The following is a 24,852-nucleotide window of genomic DNA, read 5'->3' as shown; positions in this document are numbered from 1 at the left end:
ATGTTTGTTCCGCCAAGTAAAATATCATCTCTGGTAATTACTGGCCTTTAAAGTCTATTTAATCAATAAAAGAAATTAAACTTAATACTGACAGCCTTAACTCTTAAGTCAAGTTCAAGTTAAGTTATTAACCCAGCCATGCCAACTGTGCACCACATACCGTGGCGCCCGCGTGAGAGACCGGCAGTGGCAGACTGGATTTCCAGTGCAGTGAGAGTTGCAAATTTCCCACCACCACATAATTATAAATGTGTGGGACAATGCATTTTTTATGCTTGTTGAAAAGGATACTGAAAGTATATCTTTCTGCTGGTTCGAGCATATAAACAGCAGTCACAAGGGTGTATTGAGTATATAACCAACAAATGTACTCTTTCAAACGACGAAACACTTCCATTATAGACTTCTTGTAAATTTAGTGCCGGTAAATTACTTCTCTCCAAAACGGCGCGTTGCTTGCTAGTTGTTTACGTTGTTTGTTTTGTTTTATTCTATTTCAGAACCACGCCCTTGCAAGCATGCTGCGCGTGCGCCACAGTATGATTGAATGGATGTATTCTATTTCCACCCCCCCCCCAAAAAAAAAAGGGGACATAAAACATACCGGGGGAAAAAAGCCTCGGGGGAAAAATCTAGGAGTGGCTTTTATATAAGGGAGGGGCAATTAAGTAACAACACGAGCGCTTCTAGTTTCTACTCATGTAGATCGACCTAAATAGTGTCAACTTGATTTAAGTGCCAATATTATATAGACACTATTTTGAGGATCGTGCCACATCTCAGACCTCGTTTGTTCTAAATTATTCATGTAAGAACTTTATTTGATGAAAGATCGGATGTTAATAAATCCTCCCCGGCTCTGGATATATTTTATTTATAATACTGATAATAAGTTTACTATGCATATCAAATGTTGGGAATTTATTATAAAAATATTTTTCCCCCTTTTTTTTTTGTCTTCTTCCTGACATATCTCCTCTAGGTTCATCTTTTCTTCTTCTTCTCTCCTACCCTTCCTTCTATTTCTCTTTGGTCGATCTCTTCTTCTCTCCTCCTCCTTCTCTCTCTCCCCTCCCTTTTCTCCTCCTTTTGTCTCTAATCTCCTTAATTTTTTTCATCTTAACTCTTCTACTTCTTCTTTTCCTGACTTCCCCCTTTTAAGAAATCAAGTTTTATCGCAATACTCACTCTTCCCAACACCTCGTTTGCATGGAAATACATGTATTATACACATATACATGTATTTCACAATAAAATTCAAACATATGACACCACTGCAAATCAACCAATCCATCCATCATATCAATCAATCAATCAATCTATCGATACAAGCTATGCTTTTGAGTGAATCTCCCATTTCCACTGATACCCTTTTTTCTATTTAGATTATATCTTATAATTTGTCTACAAAATGCACCATATTTTGTATATATCTTTATATGTTAATTATCATTGATATGTTTTTGAATATAATTGTAATGACAATGATTTGTATCGTAAATATTTGTTATAAATGTATGAAAATGATTTGTATCAATATTTATGCCATTTCTGTTGGAAATAAAATCTGAATCTGAATCAATCAATCAATTATTCCATCTATCAATCAAAGTATTACGACACTGCAACAGAGAACAGCTGCCATCCCTTTGCACTTTCTAGTTTATCGATCATATTTTCTCTTTTTTATCTACCACTCCAATTCTATTGCTCAAAGATGACAAAGAACACAATTCTCTTCATCTACTACTAGTTTCACATTCAAGAAGTGAATATTACATGAACAGTACATGAAAGAGGCAAACACCTTTAAAAACGAAAAAGTACTAATGTTTTTAACCCACATAAAATGACAAAGATAAACCAAAGACAAACAACTTAGCTTTTAAGTATTAATATTTCATATACTATGGACTATTGCTTTAAGCTAAAAACAAAACAATAGTCGTACAATTAAAACCAAAACCCCATGATGAAAACTAAAATATCGGTACAAAGAACAGTACAAGACCACCAGGCTAAATGTACCGGTAATTGCCAATTGCTCCAAGTCAAGATTTTTATTTCACACACAAATAAAGGCTTCTTATATTGGTGAAAGTAAGATATGAATATCATTTTTATTGAGCGCAATGAAAACTCCTGACATTGCGCGCAGCGGCGCATGTCCGTGCATCATGCGGCATTTCATATCAAACTTCCATTGATACCCAACAACAATATACGATACACCTCTGTGATTGATGACGGTTTAGATCTTGTGAATTGCCGATTCTTTAGACTCATACAAAAAAAAAGATTTTATAGGTTCCGTTACAGGTACATCCGTACATGTATACGAATGCAGGTTCCTCTAGTTTCTCCAGCTCCTGGTGGTATAAAGTGACATCTGAATAGTCCACAGAATATCTTATGAGCAAATTTCAATTCTACACTATGAAATCGTAATTTTTTTTATTGTATAACATCCTTAGAATACAAACAATCTCAGGAAGACTTTTCCATACCTGCCATCCCTGAGAGCCAAGAAATAGGAACATCCTTAGATTTCCTATGCAATACTACATACAAGTTTTCTTGAAAACAGAAACAGAAAAGTTAAAAACAGATTTTTTTTCTTTCCCAAATAAGGAAGATTCCTATTTAATAATAACAGTGAGCGGGTACACTATTCCATAAATCACAGATCCTCAAAGTAAAGAGTTGATTCTTGTGAATATTCTTATTAGCTCTCATCTTACACAGTTGTTCTCAACAGTTAGTGAACCTCCATCACAAAATACACTCCTTCATTTCAATTGTTGAATGTAGATGAAAAGACTACAATGTACAGCGTGCCCAGAGAAACAAAGTTCATTGAATGTAATATTTTATCACCTGAATTCACAATTAAATATCTAAACAATGTCAGAACTTGAAACACTTTAAATATGTTCATATTCGAGTGGGGTTCACTAACTGTTGAGCACCACTGTAAAGCTTGTGTGCATGACCTCTTGTGTTGGTTCGAGTATGAAGCTGCAGAGGGTCAACACCAAACACTTATTTCTTTCTTAATATTCATTATGAAAACTGAATAAGAATTCATTCCACTTATTTATCCATGATAGAAATTCATGATAAAAAGTAATTTAAAATCATTTCACACTCACTTCTTTCTTCAATTCAATAATGAAAAATAAACAAGAATTTATTCCCCACTTATTTCTTTTTAATCTTTTGTGGAACCATTAAAGGCACAAACAACTTCATCTATTATTGATTAAAAGCCACAAGATAGCTTGGTAAGGAACAATGTCTACCTGCCCTTAAATTAGTAAATAATATAAATACACAAAGAAACACCACTAGACTTTATACTTTAAAAACAAAAAACAAACATGATGCGCAGTTTAATGAAAAGAATATACATGTAAAAACAATGACTGAACTGAATAATGAATGTATAAATTATTATTCTAAGAAAGGGATATGAATGAGTAACACATTTATACATCATCAAATATATTTCAGTGTTGAAAGCAAAAACAAGAAATGTAGTACTGTTTTAATTTTTTAATTACTTGCTACACCAAAATAACTGTCTGTTTAAAAGGCGAGAGTCAGAACCAGTAGACTACAACGCGCCCACGTAGTGAAAACAAATGAAGAATCTTCACACTACATCTCTCCATACAAGAAAAAAAAATGTGGAAAAAACTCGTCCAGACGGATTTCAGCTGTCTATGAAGTACCCTGCTTACAGTACACAATAAAATACTGGTAGTTGAATTGTTATTCCAGCAGAATAAATTGTAAGGCAGTCATGTGAGGTTTACACAGTGAGACTACTATCCATTCCAAATCCATAAGTTCTAAAAAAAGAGTCAACTTAAAAACACATAATATATTTTAGGAAATCAGTAGATGCAGTCTTTTACACTGTTCTCCCACTACTAAATAAGCACTTCTTGTTGCCTCAGTTCACATAAGTCTTGATCATGTTTACTGAGCTGTAACCCTTTCATAATATTTCACGACAGAAGACCTGTAATTTGATATCAAGTCATATTCATCAAGGAGTCTCCTTTCTAAGAATGAGTTTTACCCACATCAGCTGTGAGAAAGAAAAATAGCAAACTATGCAGCATCAGTCAAAAAACATCCCTTTCATACAAGTGTTAACATAATTTGAACAGATACATCAAGAAATCTGGCACGTATTCTCGAAAGAAATTTCAATTATAACATGGTACATTACCATGTACTGCAGATTTTTGTACATAATTACGCTTATTTCACCTCAAACACTACGAATAATTCAACTTAATGTGCGCTTTTCGCAAAGGGCGCTAAAAGGGAAGCGCGACAATACAAGAAATCTGCATAATCCATGATTTTGTACCACGGTATAATTGAAACCTTTTTTGTGAAAACGGGCCTTTATGTTCAGCCTCATATCATCAATACTTTTTCAAATTACTTTCTTGGAAATTGATCAATCGTCATCTTTATCCTCCCAATCCGGCCAGAGTTCTTTAAATGATTCGAGTAGATCAAACTCCTTCTTCTCTTCATCTGTCAAAGCCTTGTTTCCAGGACGAACTAAAATAGCCGATTTAAGCCCCGCCTCCTTGGCTGGTCTGGCCTCTGCAGATGAAAAGAAAATCACCATAGCACATGAAATGGTTAAACATCAACAAAAAGAACAAATAAAAAAAATTGATAGAGCAAGAACTATTAAGAAGGATATACTGAGATTTGACTGCACACAGTCAAAATGTATGCCACCTGGGTCCCGTAACACAAAGGTTAGCGATTAATCGTACGCTTGATTTTTAAGATTGATTGTACATTATAGTCAATGGAATCAATCATAGAAAAATGATCTACAATCATTGCTAAGCTTTGTGTTACGGGCCCCAGTTGCCAGATCAGAAACATATTACACACCTAAATAAGCTCAAAGAAATTAATATTATATCGTGCCATATGTCCATATCAATATTTTCTTGATCAGATAAATTGAATCCTTTGCCAAGGCCTTTTCGCATTAAGTGTCATGTGCTTGCTGTCATAATAGTAATAACAATTGGATTTATACAGTGCTTTTTCCAGAGGATACAAAGCAATGTTAATGGCAGTGTTAAGGTTTATAAAATATAATGGTGTTTTTTAAGATGCTTTTAGAAGAGGTAAGAAGAAGAGATATTTCAGAGAGTTGGAGGAAGTTTGTTCCAAAGATAGGGGGCAAGAGATTGAAAAGAATTGAAGCGAACCCGTTTTCTGGATTTAGGAATGACACAGGAATGAGCTGATGTATATGTCAAACAGCCCCTTAAAAAACGTGGAAAAGTTTATTTACACAAATCATGTTGTTATTTTTTCAACAGACCATCTGAAACATATCATCAGGAAGATATAAATTTAGAACAAAGTTAATGCATTCATGCCATCGACATACAGAAGAAAATAGAAAATGAGAAAGACTCATTGTCATCATCATACCTCGAGTAACATCAGTAAGAAAAAGTATCTCTCCTGGTTCCACCTTTAAATCATCAGCAATCCGAGTATAACTTTCTTTCTCCACCTTGGCTCCTATCTTGGTGTCATAGTGGCCAGATAAAAGCTATTAAAAAACAAATTAATAGACAACTCATAATATTGGAATTTCCTTGTTTTTTAATTTTTATTAAAAAACATAAAATGCTCTTCCAATAACTACAATTAATGATTTGCTTATTGCAAAGTTCAAAATATCAAATTTTCGAAAAGGCAGTTAAAATGATTTTTTTTCTTGTTGGAAAAATCAGTTCACATCCTTATTCCAACAATGAAATTGAAGTTCCACTTCAACGACAAGGTTATTTCAATAGAGACAAATCTTACATGATCAATGTTGGAAATATCATCTAAATCGAATGTAAAATAAGAGAATTCAAGATATTTAAGGTATATTCCATGGCATTTCTTTGCATAATATCTCATTTCATCCACTTGAACATAATATTAGGTGACTTGGGCTTTTAATAAATGAACTCAACATTTCATTGCAAATTAAAGGTTTTCTGTAACAGATAAAACATGTTCTAAAATGTGCCATTACTGGAACAGCCTATATCAATACATACGTGCTTGGGATAACCTTTGCATTTGTACCAGTAATGTACACAGCAGAACTTACATTACTAATGTAAGAAACAGACAAACTGAAGGGGAAAATAGGTCAATGAGTCAAAACAGCTTTTATGTAAATGGTGCCACAAGGAGCTCAACTACTGCAGACTAAACAAGAGTGTCGCTAAGGCGAGCACATAATACGCCCGTCTGTAACACAGAAAATGGAGTTATTGGTCAAGCAAGAAAAGTGGAAGATGGCGACTTCACCTTGCACCCTCTGACCTCAAAATCTACAGAATTGCTAGGATCTATGCTAGTATCATACACACCAAATTATATGAGCCTAGGTTAAGTTAAACTAAAGTTATCACGTTTACAAGGACTTCAGAAGGGTAAGATGAAAACACGTCAGTGTGACCTTGACTATTGACCTCAAAATCAATAGGCTTCCTGGGATCCATGCTAGTATAGCCTAGGTTAAGTAAACTGAAGTTATCTCGTTTACAAGGACTGCAGAAGGGTAAGATGAAACATGTCACTGTGACCTTGACCTTTTGACCTCAAAATCAATGGGCCTCCTGGGATCCATGCTAGTATCATATACACTAAATCATATAAGCCTAGGTTAAGTTAAACTGAAGTTATCGCGTTTACAAGGACTTCAGAAGGGTAAGATGAAAACATGTCAGTGTGACCTTGACCTTTGACCTCAAACTCAAGAGGCTTCCAGAGATCCATGCTAGTATCATACACACCAAATTATATGAGCCTAGGTTAAGTTAAACTGAAGTTATCACGTTTACAAGGACTTCAGAAGGGTAAGATGAAAACATGTCAGTGTGACCTTGACCTTTTGACCTCAAACTCAAGAGGCTTCCAGAGATCCATGCTAGTATCATACACACCAAATTATATGAGCCTAGGTTAGGTTAAACTGAAGTTATCGCATTTACAAGGAATGCAGAAGGGTAAGATGAAAATATGTCACTGTGAGCTTGACCTTTGACTTTTTTACCTTAAAAATCAACAGGCTTCCTGTGATCTAAGCTAGTATCACGCACACTAAATTATATGAGCCTAGATTAGTCAAACTGAAGTTATCGCGTTTAAAAGGAAAAGTTAACGGACGGACACCGAGCGTGATACCATAATACCTGAAATGAACCATGAAACCTTGAATTTTATACTGAAAATTTTTGTATAGGCTCTTGATCCTTGCAACCACAATAACATTTTTGCAAATAAAAATCCAGGTTTGTTTTTACTTACTGGTAAAATGTCTCCTTCCACACTATTGCCAAAGAGAAGCTTTTGAGCCTGAACGCTGCCAGATGAGTAGATGTAAACATCTTTCTCTTCTTCTTTCCATCTTTTAATGCACGGCACAACATCTTTAAACAATCTACAACGTAATCACAAGAAATACATTCAAATTGATTTTAGCCAGCTGTAATGTTAAATGGATATTTCCCAGCGCAACGATATCATTCTAAACAAGTCCGGAATTCGCAGTAGGCTTCATGAATAAATTTACTTCAAGTTCATGCACAGATCATTTGCACGCAATCATTTATGAAATAGATGGCTGTTTACGGTGACCATCAATTAAATCACATTTAAAATGGTATGGGACCAAAGACCTTCCAACAACTTTATGCAATCTACAACATAATCACAAGAAATACATTCAAATTGATTTTAGCCAGCTGTAATGTTAAATAGATATTTCCCAGCGCAACGAAATAATTCGAAACAAGTCCGGAATTTGCAGTAGGTTTCATGAATAAATTTACTTCAAGTTCATGCACAGATCATTTGCACACAATCATTTATGAAATAGATGGCTGTTTACGGTGACCATCAATTAAATCACATTTAAAATGGTATGGGACCAAAGACCTTCCAACAACTTTATGCAATCTACAACATAATCACAAGAAATACGTTCAAATTGATTTTAGCCAGCTGTAATGTTAAATGGATATTTCCCAGCGCAACGAAATCTTTCGAAACAAGTCCAGAATTTGCAGTAGGCTTCATGAATAAATTTACTTCAAGTTCATGCACAGATCATTTGCACACAGTCATTTATGAAATAGACGCTTGTTTGGGGTGACCATCAATTAAATAACATTTAAAATGGTATGAGACCAAAGACCTTCTCGAGCTGGGTTATTACTTGCACTTTTACAAATTTATCATGTTGCCTACTAGATCCAAGAAGTCTTTGGAGAAGGCTAATAGCATCATGAATTCAGTATTCAAGAGGTTTCACCTTCTGAAGTACACCATTACCAACTAACCTGGGTTCCAAAAGAAACTTATCAAAATTCACAAGCTCACTACACAAATTCCACTCAGCAAAATGAACAAAACTTGGACACAGGCTAGCTTCAATTATCTTTACTAAGCACTTGTCAATAATCAAGAGATTGGTTTTATCACAAAGAGGCTATTGCCACTGAATCAATTGGTTCTGGAATCCAAAGTCACAAAATGGCAAAAGAAACCCAATTAAAATGAGATGGGATTACACAAACTTACCAGTTTATTAAAGTTCACAGTAAGATCATCGGCATGTTTAAGTTTACAGGAAGTTAAAATTAACATTTTAAACACACCTTTTGAGGTGAAAGAAGCATAATGTCTGAATGGACTCAATAGCAGTCAAGCAAATAATGACCATTTGGTTTCATCCCATCTAATTTCCATTGGTCTTTCTTTCGCCATTTTGTGACTTTGGATTCTGGGACCAATTGATTTGAGGAGCTACAGCCTCTTTGTTATTAAACCAATCTCTTAATTGTGCTTTAATAGTAAAGAATATTAAAGCTAGCCTGTGTCAAAATTTTGTTCATTTTGACTGAGTGGAATTGTGTAGTGCGCTTGTGAAGTTTGAGAAGTTTCTTTTGGAATCCAGTAAAGTCTGCAGTGCAAACCCTTTACTCAAAGAAAATGGTCCATGTACTACCTGCAAATGACTGGAGTACAGAAGGTCCCTCTCATTTGTGCTAGTCTTGTGTGTCGACCCACTTGCTGATAAAAGTTTCAATCAGGGTCTATGTCTGCACCCTGCAAACTACTTACTAACAGACATGTCATTATTACAGACTGCCTTGGATTAACATTATGAATATTCCACTTACTCTCCCTTTATCTTGGACCCATACGCATCTTGCCACATATGACCCTGTAGCTGCTTAAGAGCGGTCACCTTACGATCAGCATCCATCAGCCACAGAACATTCTTCGCTACAGCCTCTTTGATAGTCTCCTCATCAGACTCTTTATCAGATGCATCTGGAATGGAGACTACTCCATCAGCCTCTTTGTCTGATTCAGCCTATATTGAAATAGTCATTAGAGAGAAGACAAAACATGATGATTTCGCAGGTTATAATTTTGATGCAAATCTTATCTCACTGTCATAATGTATCTCATTTGGCTTCTGAGGTCATTTCCAATTTTAGGTTATCCCTATTATAGGAGTTTTTTCCTTGTTGGGTCCTGTCTAAAACTGTTGGAAAGGTTGAATCAATATATCATATAGGACTAGGGCTTTATCAATCTAATCTAAAGGTTTAGGGAACATTACATAATTTCCCATTGACTTTTTTTTTTGACAATTGGCCTGATTTATGTGCCATTTTAAGTAATGCTATAAAAAAAAATGTCCTATAAAAGACCTTCAACTTATGCACTTTCTTATAGATTTATTTATGGCACATAAACAAACATGAATATTCTATCCTGAAATTTCCATCCCTATTGACACTCAAGAAGTTGTTTCATACCACAATGTTTCTAATGAACTTTTGTTGAAGCTCTGCTTTGCACAATTAGACATTCTGATTGAAAATTACATCAATAATTGTAATGGTAAGATTGCATCTTTATCCTTTAGCTTTACAAAAAATTGATACATGTTTTGATGTCACCTATCTCTCTTCCATGTGCATGAATCTATTTCATTGTTGTTTTTTAAACCACTAATACAGAAATCACTGTCTTTACTTAGCCTTCATATGATCATCTTTTCGCCAATGAAAGGGAAGCGATCATTAAAGAAATATTACCTGTAACCTAAGTGCCTCAATATCTTGTTGACATTGTTCTTCGTCCCAATGAGCGTCTAAATATTCTGCTACATTCTCTCGGATGTATGGAAACAAAACATCCTAGATGGACGAAATTAATAGGGGGAGATAAAGGAGTTCAAAATGCTACAAATGTAATGTAGTACCATGATACAAATATTGTACCATAAAAGCTCAAACAAAACTTAGTTAATGCAATTTGGAGATATTCTCAACTCACCAATGCATATGATCATTACAATAACACAAAAGTTCTTAAGAATTGGTTTGGTAATTCTTATATAATTTCCTTTGAAAATTTGCACATATAAAAAATTACCGCAAATTTCTTTATATTTTTTTTATTAAAAAGGCAAATTGTGTACACTTGTACGAAGCCCCAAACCGGACATTTTTGACAACCAAAAAAAAAAAAATTATCACGTACGTACGTAGTATTATTACGTACGTACGTAATATTATTACGTACGTACGCAGTATTATTACGTATGTACGTGATAATTATTACGTACGTACGCAGTATTATCACGTACGTACGCAGTATTATTACGTACGTACGTGATAATTATTACGTACCTACGCAATATTATCACGTACATACGCAGTATTATTACGTACGTACGTGATAATTATTACGTACGTACGCAGTATTATCACGTACGTACGCAGTATTATTACGTACGTACGTGATAATTATTACGTACGTACGCAGTATTATCACGTACGTACGCAGTATTTATTACGTACGTACGTAATGTTATCTCCCAAAAGGTCATACATGAATTCAAATACCGGTAGTTACTGAAATCTGATCACGCTAGCGCGAAGCCCGCAGGCTTTAAATTTTTATGTGGGCCTACAATAGCTAGCCTTCTGCTTTGATTGTTCCCGCATAGAATTTCCCTTTAAATACCAGCCTCTTCAAATAGTTTTTCTTTTTTTAAACACCTATACATCTTCACTTAATTTACATCAATTAATACCATATCATATATAGAGAACGAAGCAATTTCAAAAGGGTGGTAAAATAATAGTGGCTCATCCCAGTGTCGCGTGTGGGTACATTTTTGAAAAAAACTGTCTCGCCAAAACACTAACATTTATAGGCCTTTAATTGTCCTTTCCCCCATGTGTTTCTAGCAGTTTCTGAAAGGAATTGTTTAATTGAAAACACAGCCTGATGACGAGAACAAATGAAATGGTTATCATATGAATATTGTGGGTTATATAGCAGGGACCCGGGAACTCGCGGGGGTGCTGAAGCACCCCCAAAATTTTTCCTGGGGGTGCTGCGTGTATTATTTTCCATAGGCAGCACCCCCACGAAATCAGGTTCCCTTTGTATTTTTTTTATATATGTTATAATGTACATAATTATCACATCCGACAATCGCAAATCATACAACGTCTTTCACATATTCCAATCCTATAACATGTAACGCGACTCAATCAAGCTCCGGCACGCCGATACAGACGTAGTCGCGCGCGATACGTGATAACCATAGTTTACACACTACCATGACTACTCGATAGCAGGGAGGGACAAGGGTGTGGTTGGACTTGAAACTTAGAGGGTTTTATGTCGAATCAAGTGTGGCCTCACTAGAGGGGGGGTATGGGGGGGTGTGACACCCCCCCAACATTCGTGGCAGTCGGCAAAATCATGTACCAGTTGGCAAAATGGAGGATAGGGGAGAAAAAGAAAGAAAGAAAGAGAGAGAGAGGGGGAGAGAGAGAAAGAAAGAAAGAAAGAAAGAAAGAAAGAAAGAAAGAAAGAAAGAAAGAAAGAAAGAAAGAAAGAAAGAAAGAAAGAAAGAAAGAAAGAAAGAAAGAAAGAAAGAAAGAAAGAAAGAAAGAAAGAAAGAAAGAAAGAAAGAAAGAAAGAAAGAAAGAAAAGGAAAGAAAAATAGGGGTACTAACTTCGAAGAAGGTTACGACTTTTAGAGTAAAGACAACCAATTGGCAAATCCAAGTCCATGTAGCCAGGCTTAGAGCCCTACTAGTCAGCAAAATACTAAGTACAAAACAGATGGAGCTATAATAACACACAAAGTAAGCCCCCAGTCCTCCCCCAATATGAACAAGCTTGTTAGTTTGCAAATTATACCACAATTATTGACGATTTAACAAACACATTAGTTTTGTAAAATTAGAGGCAATACTAGGTACATAAATATTGGGTGGGATGAATTTCCAAGGTTTAAGTTGAATAATCAAAGCCAAAGTATAGTTGGCAAATTATAAAGTGGGCCTATTAAAGTGGCAGAACACTATACGCTCTACCAGTCAGCAAAGTGATGTACAAGTACTGCCCCGTTTCAGATTTGAAAAGAACAGAACACAAGACTTACAAAACTGGTAACTCTGCAGTTGGCAAATTCATGAAGACAAGTCTACAACTTGTAGACTTGTCTACAAGTTTGCAGTTGGCAAAAAACACAAAAAATGTTCTAAGTTATTTTTACTAAACTTTTTTTTTAATTTATGGTGTCAGAAGGTGCTTAGGGTGGGGATGGGGGCAGGTTGGGGTTGCATCATTCCTGGTGCTCGCATTGTCTGACTAATGAGATATATAGTCCTGTTGTATTTTAAGTCCACAAAGATTATGCACCAAACTATCTTCTCGCACTTCAAGTTATCATTGTTTTATGTAGTGACATATGCTTTTTTCATGACTATATACTTAAAGTGATTGCCCCCTTTTAAGGCCTTAATAAAACATTTCCAGTATGTGCTTACGTTCGCATTGGTGTGGACCGATATAGATACCAGGCTGGTGTTAAATCAACACCGGCGTTTTTGCAGTGCACGAATTCCTAAAGACAGTCCTTAAAATGTCCCTTTTTCGGATCTAATTATAACAAATTTTCAGCTCGCGCTTCGCGCTCGCATCACTTAATTAGTGAAATAGTAAATTCCTACAAACAAGCCATATAGAATGCCCCTCTTCAGGTCTGAATTTCAAAAATTGTCAGCTCGCGCTTCTCGCCCGCAATATTTCATTAGTGAAATACGTATCATGTTCATCACAATGACCACAAATAGTGCTTCATGTGCCAGTGTAATTCTAACAAAATCAGCAAGCGCTTGGCGCTCGCATTAGATGACTATGATGAGATACGTACGCACTTCATAAATTCCAAAAGATAGTCCTGAAAATGTCCCTTTTTAGGGTTAAGTTATACAAAAAATTTCAGCTCGCGCTTCGCGCTCGCATTGTTTGTTTTGTAAGACAGGTACCAGGGCTCGACTTTAGCGGGAGCCCGGTGGCAATTGGCTCCCTAAAACCTTGGCGGGCTCCTTAGAAAGTAAATCAAAAAGCCCGGCTTGCTCCTTAAGTTTTTCTAGTATCAGCCAATAAAGTTCATTCATAAAAACAGTGAGTGACCTCGTAACTGTCAACATTGAGCCTGTGTTGCTTGGTTACAATGGTATGTCCATGGGGGGGAGGGTCATTGTATGAGCCCCTTGGGCATTCCTAGTGCCTGTGGCTGAGTTTAATGTAAACAAAGATGTCAGTTCTGAAATAATGGATGAGATGAATGTCCATTTTAGTGGAAATTGAATATGCAATGAAACAGATTGAGCAAAGGATGAAAATATCATATTTTGGGAAAGTTCTGAAAGAAAAGTGTATTCCTAGTGGTTAAACGCATTTTCAATAGTTTTTGTCATTTATTTTCCTCTCTGCAAATTATATTAATTATTGCTTGCTCAATCTGTTGAGCAATATTGACGATTGAATGAATATAAATTTGAACAGACGAAGCAAGGAAGAGTGACTTATCCAGTGCTATATCTCATTCTGATAAAACCTGAAGTCCAATGTTAGACTGTTACTGTAACAAAAGGGCTTCACAAAAGTCAATTGCTGTAAGATTAATTCTTCAGTTCAGTTAATCCTCACATTTACTTAATAATAGTACACCTGGTATTGATGATTATAAAAACAAGGAATTTTGTTGGTGTGTTTTAATACTGACCATTGTTATGACCAAAAAAAAAATGTGATAAACTTGGGCTCCCTGAACCCCTTGCGGGCTCCCTAAAAAAGTGGTTGAGGAGCCCGGCTGGCTCCCTAAAAAAAAAGTAAAGGTCAGGCCCTGGGTACGTATCATGATTACAAAACTTTGCTTATAATGTCCCTTTTTAGGACTGAATATCAAACATTTTCAGCTCGCGCTTCGCACTCGCATTATTTGATCACTAAGATACATATCCGTTTAATGGCACAGTCCTTAAAATGTCTCTATCAGGTCAGTATACCTGGCGATTGAGCGCGCTTCGCGCGCCCACTTAATGACTCTAAATTTTTGCTGGTGCCCCCCCCCATGCCGTGACCCACGGTACGCCACTGTTAGCAGTAGCACTTGAAATTTTAGTTGAGACATCTTGCACAGAAGGTCAATTAAAAATTAACAAATCTTTGATTTTGATATTATTAATGCATAGGGTATATCATTATACTGCAAGTTAGCAACTACGGCACACTAGCCTTTCTATTTTGATCCAAAATGTTTATTTTTAAAGTGCAAATATCTTTGTATATCTTTGTATAATTTACCTTAAAGTATTCACCAAATGCCACTAATTCAATTTTAAAAATTCAAAATCTTTTAGCATGTGATTATTGTAGGGGGGGGGGCACATCCCCCATCAGACTCCCCCTGTGCTCACGTTGGCGCTGTCACGCCAAATTTAGTTGGCAAATTTAGCTGGTACACCCCCCCAACAAAATGCTTCTGGCTACGGCCCTGAGTGTGGGCGAGCCCGACCGCCCGTGTTTTGTATAAACAATTACAATTCAGACAATAAAAATCAAATTTCAGTCTTTTTCGCCCTGCCCCATGGCCCTGGGAAGCGGGGGTGCTGGGGGTGAAGCACCCCAAAATTTGGGGGTGCTGCATGTGTTATTTTCCATAGGCAACACCTCCTGGAAATCTAGTGGTAAGTTGATGAATGACAGAAATGTAATGAAAATGAACGACGTTTTGTAGACCCCCACCCCCTTAAGAATTTTCCGACACAGTACTTAAAATAGTGTTTAAATTCACCCTTTTTCAAATCGGAATATCAAATATTTTCTGCTCGTGCTTCGCGCTCGCATTATTGATTTTTATAATAAAAACAAAGTATTTACAACGCCCAGATACTAAAGGGCTAACTCTAAACACGCGCACGCATAGTTATTCAGATACGCAGCTTGTTTTGGGGCTACTCCGGGCTGAAAATATTTATATCAAATACAATTTTATGAAAATCTGATAACAAATAGTTAAGTTATTTAATTCTAAAGTAAAGCAATAGTTTATGAAAATGGTGATATGCATGTCGTCATGAATATTAAATAGGTGGGTTGACATGTGCGGAAATCTCTCCCCAAAGGTAGAGGGACCAGGGCCTGCATGGAAAATTTGACAAGCATAAAAAAAGAAAAAAAAGTTTTTCACCCAAAATGTAAGGTCATTTAGTCCAAAAGCTATTATTTCGATTGTGAAGTGATGTATTTTTCTCCATGAAAGACCCAAAATAGTAGGGGGCATTTGATATTGTGTCCCCCTACTATTTTTGGTAGGGGGGACACGTCCCCCTGTCCCCTGTCCCCTCTGGGATTTCCGCCCTTGCGGGTTGAAGATATCACATCCCCACTATCCTGTTTCTTGTGTTATTACATGGAATCAAAATTGTTTAATTTTTTCATACCAGTGTGAATGATATGTCTCCCTTATAATGAAATAAGTTGCAGCAAAGAATATCTAATAGACTAAATCAGTTGTCAATTCAACTGTTTTTTGGTTCTTGAAGGGAAAATATAAAATAAACCTAATTTTATATAATAAAATACAAAAGAACAATTGGGGATATGACATCATCAGTTTGCTCACTGAATATTAAAGGACAAGTCCACCCCAACAAAAACTTGATTTGAATAAAAAGAGAAAAATTCAACGAGCATAACACTGAAAATTTCATCAAAATCGGCTGTAAAATAAGAAAGTTATGACATTTTAAAGTTTCGCTTCATTTCACAAAACAGTTATATGCGCATCCCGGTCGGTATGCAAATGAGGGAACCGATGACATCACTCACTCACTATTTCTTTTGTATTTTATTATATGAAATATGAAATATTTTGATTTTCTCGTCATTGTCATGTGAAATGAAGTTTCATTCCTCCCTGAACACGTAGAATTCCACTATTTTAACATTTTGTGGTTCAGGCAATGAGGTCCTAATCGTCAAATTCGTAAAAATTGAAATATTGTATAATTCAAACAATAAAAAACAAAAGAAGTAGTGAGTGAGTGACATCATCGACTCTCTAATTTGGATGTAACTGGCTCGTTCATATAACTATTTTGTTAAAAATAAGCGAAACTTTGAAATGTCATAACTTTCTTATTTTACATCCGATTTTGATGAAATTTTTAGCATTGTGCTTGTCTGATTTTTCTCTATTGATTCAAATCAACATTTTTCTGAGGTGGACTTGACCTTTAATGAAGACATGCTTAAAACTGTTTCACCGGAATAATGCTAATCTTTAAAATGCAATAACTTTGATATTCCTTGTCGGATTTTGATCAAATCTTTATTCTTATGTTCGCCTGATTTCTCTTTATCTGTTCAAACCACATTACATTCAGTGTGGAGTTTCAGATCAGAATATCAAAAATTTTCTGCTCGCGCTTTGCGCTCACATTATTAATGTAAGAATATATCCAATTACCCATCATTTTCTTGATTTTCAAAACATGAATAGAATGTCCCAATTATAGGTCTGAAATCTCAATTTTGTTTCCGCTCGCTCTTTGCGCTCGCATCAATTGTATATTTATATACCTATCCTGTTCTTGATTAGAAAAGTGCTTAGAATGTCTCGTTTTTTGGTCTGAAATCTCATTTTTAATTCCGCTCGCGCTTCGCGCTCGCATCTTATCCTGTTCATGATTGCAAAAAGTGCTTAGAATGTTCAGTATTTATGTCGGAATGTCAATTTTTTCAGCTCGCGCTTCGCGCTCGCATTATTTGATTGGTGATATATGAATCGTCTTAATGAGTAACTGCAAACATTCCTTATAACACTTCCCTTTCGCTCAGACCAGAGCGTATATAAAAAATATCTGCTCGCACTGATCACGTTCGCAGTTATTATTTGTTACATACGCATCTTGTTTCAGGACCACAAACATTGCTCAAAATATTCAATTTTTCAGGACAAAATACATGAATTTCCCCCCCAAAAAATAGCTCGTGTTTCGATCGCGCTCGACTTATCTCATTATATATCTATGTTCTTTTATAATAAGAAAGCTAAGAAGTGACTGTCATATATATGTATATATATATATATATATGTGTGTGGGGGGAGGATTGGTTGGTGTGTGTGTGGTGCCCTTAGAGGTGTGTGTGTGTGTGTAATTATGGAAAATTCAATTGTGTCCCCCCCCCCACCTTTAAGGAGAGATTTCAGCACCCCCACTGAAAAAAATTGTTCCCAGGTCCCTGTTATATAGGCCCTATAATCGATGAAAAGTCATGATCATCACCAGCATGACTATGGTCCAACCATGGTCCCAGCTAGCAAGCTGACGTTGGTTGGGCCAATGCGGGGTGCCGATGTCGGCCACATTCGGCGAATATCGGATTCCATAGACCAATGAAAATTAGAATACTACGTACGTACGTAATAATACTGCGTACGTACGTGATAATACTGCGTACGTACGTAATAATTATCACGTACGTACGTAATAATACTGCGTACGTACGTAATAATACTGCGTACGTACGTAATAATTATCACGTACGTACGTAATAATACTGCGTACGTACGTAATAATACTGTGTACGTACGTAATAATACTGCGTACGTACGTAATAATTATCACGTACGTACGAAATAATTATCACGTACGTACGTAATAATACTGCGTACGTACGTAATAATTATCACGTACGTACGTAATAATACTACGTACGTACGTGATATATTTTTTTTTTGGTTGACAAAAATGTCCGGTTTGGGGCTTCGTACACTTGGTGTTCCTTTACTTATAAAAAGTGTGATCTAGATCATGTCATCGTTTCCGGACCACCCACAGAGGGAATCGGATTTGAGCTCGCCACCGATAACCATGGATCCTCTGCAAGCACGGGAACAATTCTTTCTCAATCCATGTTTTTGAGATGATGCAAACTACATCTAGATTGCACTGTGTTTTGTTCAGAGAACATAGTCACTAATTAAGAAATTATGGAGGAAGGATCTTTACTTTTGTACTTAGAGAGCTACTTACTGCAACAAATGTGATAGGAGTAGTAGTTCCTTCTATATCCAACAGTATTATCTTTGCATCGTTTTGAAGAGATGACACGGCCGATTTGGTTTCTTTATGCCTCTTTGTAGGTGGTGATGAAGACATCTTGGATCTAAAAAGATGAAAAAAAATGAAGATTGGATACTAATTAATCTAAAACACACCATGTTTAGAATACTGATACATGGCATTTGACCCATAGATCTACAGAGGCGGATCCAGCCTTCGCCAACTAGGGGGGGGGATTTTTTCAGCAACATTTTCCCTGATCGGCCGCTCCTTTGAAGGGGTAATCCTAATAGTCACTTTTAAGCTTTATTCTTATAAATCAACATAAATAGATTCCGGCTCGTATTCTGAAGTCAGGTTTAACTTAGACCACGGTCTAAGTCTGTGCTAAAATTATGGGGAGCCTAAAATTCTGTTTATATTGGATATTTGATATGTTTACTATTTTTCTTCCTTTTGCTTGCATAATGATGAAAAATACTTTAAAATACATCAGTTGTCATTCCCAGACAATTCGGGTGTCATATGAGTTAGTAAATTTGATGTGTACTGTTAGGGATTTGTGCCCCAATTGGCTCTCCATAGTTAAACCACAACTTTAAACCATGGTTTAATTTAAACCCGAGTTCAGAATACGGGCCTATATAATAATCTCATAAGCCTTATTTAAATAATGCGAAGCGCAAGCTATTTTTTTAAATTTATGTATTTTGTCCTAAAATTTTAACATTCTGGGCAAAATTTGTGATCCTAAACGAGATGTGTATCCAACGAAATAATTACTTTCCCGCTCGCATAAATTTTTAATATACGTTTTGATCTGATAAAAAAGGATCTGTTAACGGCTGCTTGCAGTTAGCCATAAAGTCGTTACATATTTTAATAATCAAATAATGTGAGTGTGAAGCGCAAGCTGAAAATTTTGACATTTCTACCTAAAGAATGGAAATTCTGAGCACTTTTTGTAAACATGAAAAAAATAAGTATATAATTAAACATTTGATGCGAGCAAGAGCGGAAAATTTAAGATTTACACCTAAAAATGGGACAGTCTATTCATGTTTTGTAAATCATGAAAAGGATGAGTAATTGGAAATCTGTTTCAGATTTCGAGCTAGAATCTGGGCATTCTAAATACCTTTTTTTATCCTGAAAATCATATTAAAAGCAAGTACCGGTACATAAAATATTCCGATTTGAAAAAGGGTCAGTTTAAGCTCTGTATTTCATATACTTTGTAGGAAAATTGTGAGGAGGATATGGATCACAGTTAAAAAGAGCTGATATGTTTCATCATTATTACTCTGAGTTTTAACATAGGACCTGGACATTCTAACTCTAAGAACATTATGTCATCATATGAAAATGATGACTATATCTTCCTATTCCTTTTCCTAAGCACCAGATGAAACTTGTTGATATTCCATTCTGAAAAAAGGAAAAATTTAGTATCTTATTTATTAATCTAATAAGCCTAATAAGAGCGCAAAATATGTTAATATTATGGCCTGAAAACTAGACATTTAAAGCACTTTTGTAATTATGAATAAGATACATAAGTATATATATTTTCAACAATCAATGCGCGCGCAAATCGCGAGCTGAAATTTTTGATAAACTGTCATGAATGGGGATTTTAAGTAGTTTAATAAGTATAACTCAACAATCAAAATGTGAGCATGCAGCGCTAGCTGATATGTTTTGACAATCTGACCTGTATAGGGATATTTTGAGAACTTTATGGAATACAGGAAAATAATAGGTACCTGACAAATCAAATTTTGCGAGCGCGCAGCACGACAGAAAATGTTAATATTCAGACCATAAAACATAATTTTTTACAGAGCACTTTAAAAAAATCAATTTGTAAATCAATTCCTCTTATGTTCCTCAAAACAGTTACGAAGTAATGACAAACTCTTTATGGTTTAATGATAGAGTTAAAATTGGTGGTGATGTGATTGTATATTTTATCATCATTGGGCAAAGAAGGGAGTGAGATTTATGAATGAAATTTTGGATGATTCAGGGAAATATCTTTCGCTAAATAAATTTAGAGGAAGATTCAATGTTCGTACAAACTTTATAGAGTACGGGGTATAGTGAGTGCTATTAAAGTCTTTTGGTTCTTTTCTGAAAAATATATCGAATGTCATTACTCAACTTTTTGAAACTTTCAACTTTAATTTTCATTTAAAAGACAAAAAAGGATCAAGGAATATCTATGACAAGCTAGTTTCTGTTAAAAAGGTTGCAAGGAAGTTTGTAGATAAATGGACCACAAAATTAAATGTTCATTACAGTCAAGATAACTGGGCTGCAGTTTACAACTTTCCACAGAAATGTACAACAGACACTAAATTGAGATGGTTTCAGTTTCGGCTCATTCACAGAATTTTGGGAGTTAATTCATTTCTTTTAAAAATAAATAAAATTGATTAAGGATTATGTTCTTTTTGTAAAATTGAAGAAGAAACATTAATTCATTTGTTCTCTGAATGTCTGATAACTTTATTATTTTGGAACAAAATTATACAATGGTTAAGAGAACTTTCAAATATTAATTTACAGTTTGATCAAGAATTAAATTTATTTGGAATTAGATCATTTTATTTTTGTGCTTTTAATACCATTTTATCAATTTCTCCCTTTCATATATATGAAAAAGAAAGATAAATTACTTAATTTTAATCTACTTAAAAGTGAAATTCAGACTTCAGAGATATTTTTTTTTTGGAAAGTGCATTTTTATGAAAAACAATCAATATTAGTAAAATTATTTCCCCTCAAAACTAAAAAAAAAAGGCCTCATATTTTTTGTTATTCTGACTATTCATCTAATATTCTATTCACTTGTCTTCCTCCTAACTTACTCCTCTTATGAATATGACATTATGTTTCCCCTCCTTTTTTTTCTCCTCTCCAGCTCTTTTCCCCTTTTTTGTTTTGCTCCGCCAATAGGGGGGGGGGGGGGGGGACCTGGCCCAAAAGGGTCTTTCCAAGGACCGTCTTTCGGATCGCCCAACTTTTATGATGCGCTGTATGCGGGATATTTCTGAAATGTATGATAAACAAATAGAATTTGTTAGCTTGTGTAACATGACCGTTTGTACACTCCAAAATCATAAACTCTTGCACTTCAGTCTCCTATGCTCTCCTGTAAATTCAATCTCCAAAGCTCTCCTTACTTTAATTAAACTAAAATTATTAAACTGAAGATAGGGTGAACGCAGAATAAATTAGAACTTAACACGAAGTCCAGATCAGCACTGACTTTACTTTCCAATCTAATCTTCTGGGAAGTTCTGCCAATGTACCCACATTGGATAATCATAGAAATCAACCAATCAAATACAAGGAAAATGGTATGAACTATAAAATGAACTAACCCTATTTAAAAATAAGAACCAATCAGAGAATAGAGAAGGGTGATCATGAGTTAAACCGAATCCTAATGAGAATTAAACAATAGGACCATGTGGAGTGGAAAGCTAATGGAAAACCAGGAAGCATGACTGAGGGGAAACTGAATGAAAGATTGAAATGCAATGATCCTGTGTTGCTATGTGAGATGTATTGTGGAGATGGAATGAAAGATGAGATCATGACAATGTATGTGGATTGTGAGGATGGAAAGGAGGATGAGATGAGTTAGAATGGAAATAAACAAGTTGAACGTAGACAATAAAGTATGGAAAGCCAAATGTAAGAGTACAGATTAAATAAATAAACCTAGCAAAATTTACTGTTACACTAGCATTTAAATCAATTTGTAAACAATTTCATCAGTATTATCACATCATTTTATAAACAAAGAATAAATATTTTGTTTACTTAAAGATAAATTCCAGTTTTGGTAACGATCTCAAAATGACTTTTTACAGAATCTAATATAATGACCACCCAAGTGTCTGTTTGTATGAATAAAAAATATGTGCCAAAGGATTCTGGAAGAAATTGTGTTATTGCTGAGAAATAAGCAAAATAAGCGCAGATTCGGTCACTTCCGTCGGGTCTTTATTCCAGCAATAATAATACACTGTCCCACGTGTGCCTATCTGTGTTGGTGATCTTCAGTGTGAACATTTTTTCAGCGTAGATTTCAAGATTTCACAAAGTTCAGTTTATATAACTGTACCAGATCTAGATCCTCGATGATATACTGACAATTAATCCTGGTTTTACAGACTTTCTCATGAAATCAGTGTTTACTGCAATTACTGGCATTTCTCTTTAAGTTAAGTTTAAACTTTAACAGATGAATAAGATCTTAAGTCTAGATACGCCATACGGTATGTTTGCAGGTAATTTATTTAAAATGCTTTTTCACTTGGCACATTATAATAAATGGGCGACACGAAAGACGAAAATGCAAAGACCCTTTCGTGCAATCGGCCCCTGGACCCGTCTGATCTGGATCCGCGGGCCGGAGCTCTCCGAGTACCTACCGGCTAGCCCGATGACGACGCCGTCGGAGTCCCGTGGCGTGGGCCTGGGTGGGTGGCCAGCGCCAGCCTCCCACTCCCAGGCCCAGCTCTCGCTGCTAGTTGCGAGTGTCATAGATGAAATTTCACCATCATCATCATGACCATTCAAAAATAAATTTGCCATTAACAAACTTACTAATTACTTGGATTAGAGCTCAGAGCAACCCAATCAATGATCGATCCGTCAGCATCTACTCGCAAAGGGCCAATATTCTACGTTATTTACACACTCCACACAGTGCTGTCTGCTTGCGCTTGTACAAAAGGTAAACAGCATGTGGTTGTATAATACCGTAAACGTAGAGGGCTTTTTCATCAACATCATGCATGCCATTTGGGTTACATGTAGACCCCCATTCACTCACGTGTTAAATCATAGCTCATCAAAAATCAATCCTTCGATAGATTTTGCTTTAATTCACTGACATTAGTCACAATTAACAGTACATTAGGACTTGATATGTCAATCGGGTACTTGTCCAGCTCAATCAAAAGTTAAATGGCCTGAAATAAGACTAACCATAATTTCGGCCAGTTCATTGCCACTGAACTAGAAATATTTCTAGTTCAGTGTTCATCGCCAGAAAAACCCGAACTGCATTGTGGGTAGTACTAATTAAAATGAAATACAAAAATGCAGTCTAGCCTCCCCAAAGGCCTTAATTATAAAAGAGTATGAACAACAACCTCGGTATAACATGACATTGTTTCTATCATTTATATTTTGATATACAAACATTTTGTCTATTTTTAATGAATTATTTTAATCAAAACTTAAAACTTATCAATATAACAACAAATTTGCGATAATAGTTGAAATTGAAATAGTTGAAATTAAAATTATTCAATTTGATTGGCTGCTAGTAAATTTTTATTATTATTATTATCATTATTTATTTCGGCAATGAAAAGTATAAGAAATTGGTACAGTAGTACACAGGGCCGTAGCCAGAAGCATTTTGTTGGGGGGGTGTACCAGCTAAATTTGCCAACTAAATTTGGCGTGACAGCGCCAACGTGAGCACAGGGGGAGTCTGATGGGGGATGTGCCCCCCCCCTACAATAATCACATGCTAAAAGATTTTGAATTTTTAAAATTGAATTAGTGGCATTTGGTGAATACTTTAAGGTAAATTATACAAAGATATACAAAGATATTTGCACTTTAAAAATAAACATTTTGGATCAAAATAGAAAGGCTAGTGTGCCGTAGTTGCTAACTTGCAGTATAATGATATACCCTATGCATTAATAATATCAAAATCAAAGATTTGTTAATTTTTAATTGACCTTCTGTGCAAGATGTCTCAACTAAAATTTCAAGTGCTACTGCTAACAGTGGCGTACCGTGGGTCACGGCATGGGGGGGGGGGCACCAGCAAAAATTTAGAGTCATTAAGTGGGCGCGCGAAGCGCGCTCAATCGCCAGGTATACTGACCTGATAGAGACATTTTAAGGACTGTGCCATTAAACGGATATGTATCTTAGTGATCAAATAATGCGAGTGCGAAGCGCGAGCTGAAAATGTTTGATATTCAGTCCTAAAAAGGGACATTATAAGCAAAGTTTTGTAATCATGATACGTACTACCTGTCTTACAAAACAAACAATGCGAGCGCGAAGCGCGAGCTGAAATTTTTTGTATAACTTAACCCTAAAAAGGGACATTTTCAGGACTATCTTTTGGAATTTATGAAGTGCGTACGTATCTCATCATAGTCATCTAATGCGAGCGCCAAGCGCTTGCTGATTTTGTTAGAATTACACTGGCACATGAAGCACTATTTGTGGTCATTGTGATGAACATGATACGTATTTCACTAATGAAATATTG

At 35.6% G+C, this 24,852-nt stretch overlaps 1 protein-coding gene across 2 annotated transcripts; it reads right to left on the bottom strand.

The window, feature by feature from the left end:
- Window positions 1–1,878: 1,878 nt before the first annotated feature.
- On the bottom strand, window positions 1,879–23,641 carry LOC129264345 (enolase-phosphatase E1-like). Of its 2 annotated transcripts, none has more exons than XM_054902214.2 (7): window positions 23,154–23,641; window positions 18,501–18,633; window positions 10,179–10,280; window positions 9,249–9,445; window positions 7,372–7,504; window positions 5,488–5,611; window positions 1,879–4,629 (listed from the first exon to the last, which is right to left on the bottom strand). In XM_054902214.2, exons 2-7 carry the CDS (start codon window positions 18,624–18,626, stop codon window positions 4,478–4,480), a joined length of 834 nt encoding a protein of 277 aa, XP_054758189.2. In that variant the 5' UTR covers window positions 18,627–18,633; window positions 23,154–23,641; the 3' UTR covers window positions 1,879–4,477. The 2 variants fall into 2 exon arrangements, with proteins under 2 accessions (XP_054758189.2, XP_063958924.1); XM_064102854.1 differs by having other exon boundaries at window positions 23,383–23,616.
- Window positions 23,642–24,852: the final 1,211 nt, after the last annotated feature.

Source organism: Lytechinus pictus, chromosome 7 (genome assembly GCF_037042905.1).
Source record: "Lytechinus pictus isolate F3 Inbred chromosome 7, Lp3.0, whole genome shotgun sequence".
Lineage (NCBI taxonomy): Eukaryota > Metazoa > Echinodermata > Echinoidea > Temnopleuroida > Toxopneustidae > Lytechinus > Lytechinus pictus.
The sequence above is the reverse complement of the archived record's forward strand: the minus strand, read 5'-3'. Positions and strand labels throughout refer to the sequence as shown.